The 12,017-nt window shown below is 39.1% G+C and overlaps 2 protein-coding genes across 2 annotated transcripts; both read right to left on the bottom strand.

The window, feature by feature from the left end:
- Positions 1 to 18: 18 nt before the first annotated feature.
- On the bottom strand, positions 19 to 4,625 carry LOC125016350 (V-set domain-containing T-cell activation inhibitor 1-like; the record flags this gene model as incomplete). The annotated part of the gene is made up of 4 exons (XM_047598803.1): positions 4,490 to 4,625; positions 2,087 to 2,186; positions 197 to 529; positions 19 to 98 (listed from the first exon to the last, which is right to left on the bottom strand). Coding segments are annotated over exons 2-4 (495 nt in total), but the record flags the coding sequence as incomplete, so codon positions are not given.
- Positions 4,626 to 9,877: 5,252 nt separating this feature from the next.
- LOC125005815 (lamin-A-like) lies at positions 9,878 to 11,955 on the bottom strand. The gene is made up of 5 exons (XM_047581466.1): positions 11,895 to 11,955; positions 10,638 to 10,687; positions 10,431 to 10,529; positions 10,178 to 10,285; positions 9,878 to 10,053 (listed from the first exon to the last, which is right to left on the bottom strand). Exons 1-5 carry the CDS (start codon positions 11,953 to 11,955, stop codon positions 9,946 to 9,948), a joined length of 426 nt encoding a protein of 141 aa, XP_047437422.1. The 3' UTR covers positions 9,878 to 9,945.
- Positions 11,956 to 12,017: the final 62 nt, after the last annotated feature.

Below are 12,017 nucleotides of genomic sequence, written 5' to 3'. Positions count from 1 at the left end.
TGGATACCAGCCTCTGGATTCACACTGTAACACCACTCCTCCTCTGTCTCTGTCCATCCCTGATAAACTGATGACGGGTGAGGAGACAGGAGCTGACACTGAGAAACAAAATATTTCAAACCAGAGTCAGTGGAAGTAAAACTCATCTTCAGGTCAGAGTTGATGTCAGAGGACTATACTTTATACGTCTACTCACCAACAACAAGCTCAACAAACATCTCTCTATTCTTCTCTACAATGTAACATCTGTACGTTCCTTTATCAGACAGCTTCACGTCAGAGAGTTTCAGTGAAACGTTTCCATGTTTCAGTTCATCAGGGAACAGAGATGTTCTTCCTCTGTAGGATGGATCTTTTTGTCTTTTAAAGTCTGCACCAGTACGCCACACCAGGACAAAGAGGTTTGACCTCTTCCACTCCAACGTTGCTGCAGAAACATCCACTGAAGGTTTGATTTGACACGGTAGAACAACGTCACCACCAACTCTTGCTACAATTGTTTGAAGTGAATCCACTGACTCAGACTGTCCTGGAAAGAAAAACAGAGGATTGTTGAGTTCTGCACTAGAATGTATGGAGTTAGTGTCATAAACTTCATCTCTAGACACTTTTGTTGATTATTTTTGCTGCTCATCCAAACATATTGAAGGGACTCAATAGTTCAGTTCATTCAACAATTATTATTTTTTTTTCCATTTATTTGATGAAATTTATTTTTAATTCTTTCACTTTTAGATCTGGAACATCATTAATCAAAAGAGGAAATGGAAATATATTTTCAAGGGAGCTCAATTGAACCAATTTGTCCTCAGACTGGGGCAACAAATCCATCAGAGATACAGCAGGAAGTTTAGAGGTCAGTTAACACAGCTCATCACTACATCTACAAGTGCAAGATAAAATTCATGCAAAGAGAAAGCCATAAATTTACTAAACCCTGAAACACCTCCAGCTTCTCTGGACTCGAGTTCATCTGAGACAGACTGATGCAAAGTGGAAAAGTCTGCTGTGGTCTGATGTGTCCACATTTCAAATAGATTTGGAAATCATAGATATTGTGTCCTGTGGGCTACAGAAAAAAATGGCCATCCAGATTATTATCAGTATCAAGTTTCAAGAGCCAGCAACTGTGATGGTATGGGGGTGTATTAGTACCCATGTTATCTCTATGTTCATTTATTTTATATATATATATTTATTCCTATTGGTTTATCCTGTTTTACTTTCCACTCAGTCTTACATCATTGTTGCGTCCCCTGGGCACAAATGAAATCTTTCTGAATCTGAATCTGCTGGTTCCTTAGGGTTAGTGGAGTGTGTTTGTGGATGTGACGGCCCAGTAACCTGTCTGTCTTTCACTGCTGTTTCCCTCCCACAGACCTGGCAGAAGTGGGCCGTCCAGAATACTCCACCCCTTTGGGGTGTGGTCTAATTGTTAAAAGGCCGCCTCAGTCAGTCTGCTCTCTCTCTCTGATGACTGAGCACCTGCCTGGATTGGCCGACACTGTGGTATAGTTTGTGTCTGGTTCTATATACCCACCCACACACACACACACCTTCAGTCAACCTTCTTCATTTGAACGATTCGTGCTTGTGTATTGCTGGTGGTTCAATTGAGCTCAATAAAAGGGCTGAAATTAACAGTAAAACCATGTGGTATGTTTCTCCTTTGTTTCAACCATTGAGCCGGGGTTGTAACAGTGTCTATGGTATCTGTGAAGGCACTATTAATGCTCCAAGGTTGGTTTTGGAGCAACATATGCTGCCATCCAAGCAACATCTTTAGTTTATTTCAGGGAGACGATGTCCAGACACATTGTTAAAGTCTTCCAACACTAGTCTATGGCTTTGTAGTAAAAGACTGGCGGTAGACCGGCCTCTTGAAATCCAGACCTGTCCTCCATTGAAAATGTGTGCCGCATAATGAAGAGTCAAATAACACAAACCGTTGCTCGAGCACAATTGGGAAATAATTGCACCTACAACACTTCAACTATTAGTGTTGAGTGTTGGTTTTTATTGATTCATATGTATTTTGACGAGGTCTAACTCTGACCTTTTAAATATTGTATTGTTCATTAGTTACCTCTAGAACAGTGAGTCAGGAGGAGACACAAAACCAAACTGGTGATGGTTCTGAGCAGGAAGTGAAGGAACAGACCTTCCATCTGAAGAATCAGAGAGTCCTGAAAATGAAACGGACGATTCCTCACAAGTTAATGTACAGTCATCTTTAAAAAGTTATAAAATCGCAAGCATTATGATTGTAGGGGAGTATGCCATTTGAATGGTGCTTGGACTTTATTTTGAAGTGTGAACCCTTTCCTCTTTTGCAGTTCCTTGCCTACTTAAGTTTTTGAACATAAATGAAGAATATTTGGTTTAATAAGGTGCTACGGGGCAACGCCCGAGCCTCCAGTCTACAGCAGCAAGCTGTAGACTGCAGAAGCCCCGAGCCCCTATTGTTATCCCGCACGTTTCTTCTTATTATTATTTTTGTTCCTCTTCCTCCCATATTTGCCCTTAACTCATCCTACAGCTCGAACAGCTGGAGGGCGAGTTATATATCAAAATGTGCAGGTTGATTGGGATCGGTGTGCTATTACTTTTTTTCATGTAATACAAATTTTTTGTGACGTAATGAAAAACTGCAATGAATTTCCCAAAAAAAAACCACGCAAAAAAACACATTTATACACTTACACTTATAAAGGTCTACTGCTCTGACATACTTTCACCTACAGACTTCATTTAAACTTTAAAATGTAGACACAAGCCTTGTGTATTGGAGTATTATTTTCTTGTTTGGATACGTCTTATCGTTGTTGATCAATCACTGTTCAATGACCATGATCTTTTTCGAAACATCTCGTTTTAGAGTGCGGAATGTAGTGAGATGTGTGAAATCGCCTGAAATTTTTCTCTTTCCACGCTCGTCCCGGCCACAATTTACACACTAGACACAAGATTTTTTTCACAGTTGTAGACAAACGTGTTGTGTCTCTCACAATGTGCTCGGCAAAGCAGTGAGACGCACAGAATTTAAACTGCGAGGCTCTGTTTGTGGTAAAGTACCTCTCTGCTCTCCATTCACTCCAATGCAAAGATTTTCTGAGAAAAGGAGAAGGACCTTTGTCTTTAACTCGCGAGTGTGTCCAAAATATTTACTCCAGGAGGACAAAAAACATATCAAAGTCTTCAGGAAGGTCTTACGACACCCACGGTCTGCCTGTTTTTCTGATAGGAGCTACCGTTTTGTCACAGTAAGCCCAAATGTGAGACCAGTGAAAAGGGGGGAAATCTCGCTCTTTTCTCTGCGCGCTTCCGTCGTCATTGACAACCACTGTGAGTTGCAACGACAACCCCTGAGCCACAGCTCTGGGCCACAGCTGAGACCAATTCATTAATCAGATGTCTCTGCTGTTAATACAGCTGGTCCCTGTGTCCCATACATTAATGTTACAACAACACACACCAACACACACACAGGTAACTTTGTGATTACAGATATACACACAGGTGCACGTAAGCACACCACATGCACACACAAACACACAGGTACCTTTATGTTATTACAGCTACAAATACACACAGGAAGAGTAGTAGGATACACAAACATGTGCGCGAAAGCGCGCAATACTCTCTCACACACAGGCTAAGTGTGCTAACTGTAGGCTAACTGTGGTAACCGTATGCTAACTGTGCTAAATGTGGGTTAAATATGCTAACTGTGCGTCATGTGGGTCAAGTGTGTGACATGTGGGTTAACTGTACTAAATGTAGGCTCACTATGCTAACTGTACGCTAAATGTGCTAAATGTGGGTTAAGTGTGCTGACTGTGGGTTAACTGTGCTAACTGTAAGCTAATTGTGCTACATGTAGGCTAACTGTGCTTATTCCCATGTTGGCATTAGCTCCCGTAGCCCCTTCAAAATTTCCCAGAGGGAATTTTCTAGTCTTGCAATACATCTCTATTACTCTTGTATTCTGTAGTAGTATTTCCTGGGGTGGAATTCCCCAGGTGGTGTTATTGGTCTTTTTCCCTCTTACATTATTCGTGCAGTATTTCCCGCTCTCTTTGCCACAGTATCAACAACTCCAGGCCTCAGCTTCAATAAAACCAACAATAATCATAAAAACTATTGTAAAGCAGCAGTTGAGCATTTGACTTTTTGTGACAATGATACTTTCATTTCTGTTTCCTCTACAGTGAAGTTTAAATCTTCATATGTGAATCCTCCTGTAAGGATTATTTTATACATTCACATTTGTCACCTACAGTTTGACCAACTTTCCAACGTCCTGTTCAAAGATCCAAACAACTGCATCAACACTTTCTCACTGACACAAAGGAATAGAAAATAAATCTCAACTTCACGTTTCAATCTAGCTTTGGTTTAAAATCAGCAACAGCTCAGAATGAAGAGACACTTTGAGAAGAACTAAGGAAGCACAGAAAAGATAAATCAACTTCAGAAGACGACATACCTGCTGAGTGAAGTTTCTGTCATTAAACGCGTCTGGAAATCATCCACGGACCACTGACCTCAACCAGCTCCAGATTATTAACAAGGTTTCATCTGTTAGATTCAGCTTTTGATTCAAATAATATAAAAACTTCTAAATGACCATCGAGGATCTCCCTGTAAATGTGAACAACTAACATCATGGATCATCATAATGTGTCAACTTCAAATGATTTCAGTTTTCTGAGTGAACTTTGACAGTGTTGCCAGTCATAAAATAATAAAGAATGTGGAGGCTGATCTTCAGGAAACAGATTTCAGTTTGTATGGAGACTGAGACACTGGACCAGTCAGGCTCAGATGTGAAGAGCAGAGTTTATTGAGTATTGAGCTTATTAACATGAGTTAACAACTTGTTTCAGCTTGAAAATCCTTATATCCTCCTTATATTCACCAGAATGGTGTCTCATCCAGACACCATCAAGTTCAGATTGATGTTTGGTTGCTTTTCAAAATGAATGAATAAATAAGAAAAACACAAAAATGCAGGATCCATCTGTATGATCTGACTGGGGAAGTTTTATTCTATTTAAAGGACAAAAATGTGAGAATATTCTGTAAATATCTCATCTTCTACTACCTATTATCATTAGGGATGTGGGGGTTGCTGCAGTCCATCCCAGTTGTCACTTGGCGAGAGGCGGGGTCCACCCTGGACAGGTCTCCAGTCCATCACAGGGATAACACAAACAACCATTCACACTCACACCCTAGGGGCAATTTAGAGTGAACAATTAGCCTAACGAGTACCCGGACAAAACCCATGCAGACACAGGGAGAACATCCAAACTCCTCCCAGAAAGGCTCCAGATCTTCTCACTGGGAGAATGATAAATTTATTGAACTTAAATGATAAAATTTTTACCACTTAAGTTTGCTAAATGCTAATACATTACAGTCTCTTATAACTTGTAATGTACTTAGATGAGACTTCTTTCACTTCATAGTTTGCTACTGACCATGATGGAGGCTGCATGACTATCTGAGTGATGCTCCTTCAAATGTTGTGTTCTTCACCTAATTTCTAGCCACATTGTTTGTAGCATGTTGTTAGTTTTGGTGGGCTAACGCTAACTAATGACAGGAACGCATCTCATCATAGTTTCTATAACTGGTTTGTCAAAATACATTTTCCACAATCAATATATTTAGTTGGAACTTGTTTTTCCAGATGCAGACATAGTTACCTGGACAGATGCGTCACTGATTCCCAGAGTCGACCAAACTCCAGATTCAAAGAACGGGACAGACGTTGATCTTGGTAAGGGAACAGTTCTGGCGTCAGATCGATTTCAACTTCACTTATGATTGTGTATTTAAATGTCTTTTCTTTCCCATCAGGTGGTCGTTCACATGTACCGCTTGTGATTGCCGTGGTTGTCGTCATTGTAATCCTCACAGCTCTTGGTGTTTGTCTCTTCAAAAAATGGCGTCACAAAGAGACGTAAGTCAAACCTAAACCTAAATCTCTTGTTTCTTGCGCTGTACAGACTTTTTCCAGGAGTCAGCTGACGTTTTGTTTGTTCTGTTAATTGTTCTTTCAGTCTCAAGTATAAAGCTTCCCCAAACACGATGCAACCAGCTTGAGAGCCTGGCTTAAAAAAAAGCTGTTAATGGACATGAGAGGAGGACCAACAGGAGCAAGATCACCTCCCGCTGACACAAACCAAGTCCAACCTGAAGACGCTGTTGACAGCAACCAGGACGATCTTGAAGAAGAATCGTTCTTTGCCAAACGTCTGAAGAGCTTCTCAGATGCCCAAAAATCCACAAAACCTCAGGTTGGAAAATCTCAGTCTGGACTCTCTCCACTGGGAACGGATTCTGCTGGACCAATCAGATCGCTCGGGGGCGTGGTTTAACAGTAGTCATACACGTCACCTGAGAAATTGACAGGAAATTACTTAAAAGGACGAAACCTGACAGTTGTGCACAGAAATAGTTCTGTGGCTCTGATTGGTTGAAGGACTGTCCAGTGGCTCTGAGACGTCTCGGCCATCGACCACTGGACATTCAAATCAAGTTCAACTTGAAGAACAATTCATTAATGTCTCTCAGCCAAAAACACTGTACAAGATATTTTCCATGTGGAGCGACTGGAACTACTACTAACTACATTGTTGTAGTTTCATTTTAAATTATATTTATTTATTTCTGAAGAATGGACTCAGAAAAGTCCACGATAGATTACGTTCCTGTCTTGGTCACAACCTGCTGGAAATGCACTAAACAAAAAGCCAGATACTTTTACACTGTATTTAAGATACTTTCGCTTTTGTGATTTGACGTCACCGTCGGAATATCTTTTTTTAATTTTCCCTGTTGGCGTCTGTCTTTAAGTTGGACAGATTTGTGAGTGAAAGTTCAGATTAATCCTGTGCCAGTTTTAGGATCTTTTAAAAGGTCACAGGTTTTATGGCACTTCAGGTAAAGATTTTGTTTCATTAAACTCTGATTTACTAAAATATTTAAGTTTGTTTAAAGGTGCAGCTGGTAGTTGAAAGACACTTTAGAGGTCAGTTTACATGACCTCAGTAGCAGATGAAGTTTTACAATTAAAAATAAAAGGAGAAGGAACACGGTTGATGTCGTTTCTCTTTGATGTGAACCTTTTGTTTGTGTTGCAGCATTAAATTATTGTCGTTACTCCAGTTAGAGTTTTAACTGCCTTCAGGTGCAGAGGTGTAGTGTAATGGATGTGGCTGATGCAGCTGTTTAGCTCATATCCTCCCAATACTACAGATATGATTCAGGGCAAGAGCAAGCGGCTCATACAATAACACTACGTATAATCAGATTGTATTTATATATGTGTTGTATTGTGTTATTCTGTTGAACTAAGACTTTTCATGTCATTTAAAATAAGATGATAAATAACCGCTGTAACTCGTACTCTGTTAGTCTGCCTATTAGCCCACGTTGCTCTTTGTCCTGTGTAATATCTTTGTGTAGATGCATTGTGTTTTCCACTGTCGTCCTGCACAGTTTTGTGTCGTCTGCTTGAGTTTGCACACGTGCACTTTATCTTCAGTCCCTTGTATTGTTTTCAGTGTTGTGTCTTCATGCAGCTCCATGGTCCCAGAGGGACGTCCTCTCATTTCACTATGTGCTGCACCTGTTACTTAAAGTTGAATGACATTAAAAAAACACAACTTTTTACCTCCTTTCACATCATCTCATGTTTTTCTTGAACAATTCTGATGAGTCTTCTCATATTAAATAATTGTTTTCTGTTGATTTAAGTTCAGATTTATTTCCTAGTTCACAGCTACAAGGAGAGACTCTTTTTAAAGACTCATTATTAATAAACAGACGTCACTGGTTTGTGATTAATGGCTCCATCTAGTTGTAACAGTTGTCATAAATAGTGAAATAAACCATTGATACCAAAACAGTTTTTTGAACCAGGCTGTAAACATGTTTAATGATGCTGTAAAGTTGGGCTTTTTAACATGGGGGGTCTATGGGGATTTGCTCCCTTTTGGCGCCTCTATTGGCCACTCGATGAACTGCAGTTTTTTGAACTTCCTCATGGGCTTCAACACTTAGAGCTGGAAGTCGCTGCTTGATCTGGACACTTGATGTTTAGTGGAAGGTCTGAACAGGACTAAATGGAAGTATATTAAGTGTTTGTGAATGTCTCGTTTTTGTGTTGCTTCCAAGTGAACAAATAAAACACATCTTCATGTGACTACAGTCTGCTGTTCTAGTATGTGATTCCTCTTCTTGGTTCTCTTCCTGATTTTGGGTTTGAGAAGTGTGTACAACGCGTGGAGGTTAAAAGGTAATTTACTGTCTGTCAGCTCGTAAAACTACCAGACGTGAGGAGACAAGTTTCCTTTGTTATGAATGTGGGTTCTTGGGGATGAGAACCAAATATAAGGAGACTGTGAGAGCTGAACGAGAGAGAGGGGATTTACAACTGGTCAGAAGATCTCTCAGAAATTTCACTGCCATCTCCTGCAGCTGTGTCCTGAGTCACTGTGACTGAAGCCTTGTGTTCACTTCTCAGCTGTTCAGACAAGCGTCTTCTTTGGCGTCCTCCTTGTGTACTTTAAAGGCACTGTAGAAATTTATTAAGTAAGGAAAGTTATTATTATTAAATAAAAAATAATAATAATTAAAAAACAGTCATAAAATCCTCATACATCAATATTTCTTTTCCATTTTTTCTCCATAAATCACTTAAACAACTTAAAACTGCTCAAAACCAGCAGGTCAAACCTTCAGACTGACATTTAAAGAGTTAAAATCCTGAAAACTCTTTGAAGTTGTTCTAATGATTCAAGAAAAAAAGTAGAAAATAATATTGAAGTGTGAGGATTTTATGGCAGTTTCTTTATGTGTGAACATTTTTGTCACAAATGGACAAAATGCATCATGAGAGTATGAACGACATGTGAACGTAAAAGACACTGGATTTCAAAAGTTTGGCTAAAGAGAAGAGTCAGAGGTTTGCATAAGGCTTTAGTGTTTGTGATGGCTTCATATTATATTTGTGTTGTTTCTTTGTTCAGTCGTTTCCAAGTCAAATGAAACACATCTTCGTGTGACTACAGTCTGCTGTGGTGTTTTCCTACATGAAAACCTTCATTAACATCCCCTGCACCTGTGTCCTGAGTCAGGATGAGACTAAAGCCTTGTGTTAACTCCTCAGCTGATCAGATCAGATTTGTCTCAGTTTCGTCCAACGTATGTTATAAGGGTGGACATCTGTCTCATCTGACCTCCGTCTGGTTCTTATCACATATTTCACTCATTCGTCAGTTCATGCTGTGCAGTCATTCCTGAAGTGTTAGATGCTCCTTGCATCAGACTCTCAACAACAAGCTCCAACAGGGTTTTTATTTTATTTTTTTATTTTATTCATTATCAACAACAAAAACAAAGTCAGTGGTGGTTTCCTCTCATCAGCGTTTCTGTTGGATTCAGGTCAAGACTTTGACCCAGTTTCTCTTCACATTCAGCTCATGGACTCTGATTGGATCTTTAAATTAACTTCTAGTCCTAGAGGTGCTTCTCACTGATGTAATATTGACTCATGTTCTTGAATAAGCAAATACAGAGTTAAAATAACGAGTCTTTAAATGGAAAAGTATGTCTTTTGAAAATTGTAATCACATTTAAGCCTCTCATTACAATCAACTATGTAAAAAAGTAGAATTAAAACATTAAAATATTAATTCTGTCAGATTTTAACAACATAAAACACTGACGTCATCCTGTAAAAGTCTTTAAACAAACCAACGTTCACATCAAACTTGACTAATCCAATAAAATGGAGCCAAGTGTTTCCAGAGACTTTCTCTGCAGTGTGTGGTTTCTGCAGGAAGATCTGAGTCATGCTGTTTCTCATCTATAATGTTGCTGTTTGCTGGATTACTGAACTTTATTGAAGGAGTTCAACTGGGAACTATTTCACTGCAGAGAGACCTGGACTCTGTCTCCAGACTTCCAGGACTTCAGGTCCTTCCACACCAGGTAACCAGAGAGAACATAAAGAGGCTCACAGTCTGGATGGCATATCTGTAAATGTAGTAAATCCAAAAGTCACAGAGTCACGGTCAGAAAATAATAATTAGAAAAACTGAAGGAAAAGTAAGAAAATGGAAAATATAACAACATCAATGAAACATCTACAAAGACTCACAGTAACAGACTTTCCAGTCTTGAGTTTCATTGATGGATCAAATGTGTATGTGATGGGTTCACTATTGTTGATCTGGACTTTTAACTGACGTCCTCCCAGTGGTTTGTCCTGCAGGACGGAAATGAAACACAAGAAGAAGAATGAGACACAGAGACAGGAACAAATGAATGTTGGTGTCTATTAAATCTGTTACATCAATATTTTCTATGAAAAAAATAAAGAAAATAGATTTTGACTCTTAAAGCAACATCACCTGATCAGACTTGTTTCTCAGACAGATAAACTTGTAGTCGTCATTAACCACCACAGTGACGTCTCCTGACGTCTCCAGACTGACTGAGCTGCTGCTGTTCTGTGTTTGTTCAGGTTTGGGAGGAGACGACATCCACAAATTAGTCCTTTCACATCAGTCAGCTTCATGTTCTATCTCTCAATCATTCAGACTTTATTAGTGAAGCACCTCAGGCTCCAGTTTCCTCTTCAGTGTCTCCACTTCTTTCTCAGCTCTTTCTCTTTTCTTCTCCTCCTCTTTGAGCTTCTTCTCCCACTGAGAGTGAAGTCACATAAAGAGACATGATGAGAAACATTTACTTTGATTGAGGAACATGACAAACTGATTTGGTTCTAAACTACTTCCTTATTATGGAATTAAAAGATCTGGATTCAACATGAACCTCTGTTTCCAGCTCCTTTATTTCTCTCTGATGTTTAATTTTCTCATTTCATTGTTTTCTTTCTGAAGTATTTATTGAAGTGAATCAACATCATAATATATATATTTCATGCTCCACTTTTAAATCTCAATGTTTGCATTTTTCATGGTTATATTTTTTGTTTAGTTGTTTTTGATGAAGATAATTTCAATCCTGTATGTGTTGCACATATTGAAACTGAAAACAAAGTTGACTTTGACTTCTCTCTCCATGTCTATGAGCTTGTTCTTCACCTCATCTTTTATCTCCTCCATCTCTTTGTTTCTGGTCTCCATCTCTTTGTTTCTGGTCTCCATCTCTTTGTTTCTGGTCTCCAGCTCTTTGTTTCTGGTCTCCAGCTCTTTGTTTCTGGTCTCCATCTCCTTCTTCAGCTGATGTTTCTCCTCTTGAAGCTTCTTCTTGTCACCAGTTAGTGTTTCCAGCTGAGGAGAGAGAAGACAGAAAGAGGAGATGAGATTAACAACAGACCTTCATGAATGTTCTTTTATTTTTACTTCTTCTCATGTGAATCAATAAAAGGAAACAAATCAAATCCTTCTTGTGGTTCATGGATCTTGGGATCAGTTCTAGACAGAGAGACTTTCAAATCTGTCTTTCTGCTCTTAGTCAACATCCATGTTGTGCTGGTTTCATCATGTTTCATCAGAGATGTTTATTGATTTATTAATTAAGTCATTTATTTTGTCTGGATGTCAGGTCACAATAATAGTTTCTTCTTCTTCTTCTTTTATTTTTTTTTAATCAAAAGTGTCTCTAACACTACAAACACACACAAAGGATGTTGTAATGATGTAACCACCAAAGAAATTACTTTCAATGTTCCACAATAATTCAGTCTTTGTTTCAATAACATAAAACTTTCCCTCTTCAGAGTTCATTAAAGAAAAATAAACAAACATTTTTTTCTGTTCAGTTCATGATTCAGAGAGAGAAAGAAAAAGACGCCAAACAACTTATTTTACTTCATTTTTTTGTGGCATTAACTTCCTGACTTCCTGGTTAACCACAGGATGTGAACACTGTTTCCTCATCCATCCAGCTGTCTGAGAGTCTAAGTGACGTCATGCTCCAAGATAGGTCAGCATGACTCCACCGCTGTGGTACCAGGCAGTAAGTTAATTAACTTA

Source organism: Mugil cephalus, chromosome 1 (genome assembly GCF_022458985.1).
Source record: "Mugil cephalus isolate CIBA_MC_2020 chromosome 1, CIBA_Mcephalus_1.1, whole genome shotgun sequence".
NCBI lineage: Eukaryota > Metazoa > Chordata > Actinopteri > Mugiliformes > Mugilidae > Mugil > Mugil cephalus.
The sequence above is the reverse complement of the archived record's forward strand: the minus strand, read 5'-3'. Positions and strand labels throughout refer to the sequence as shown.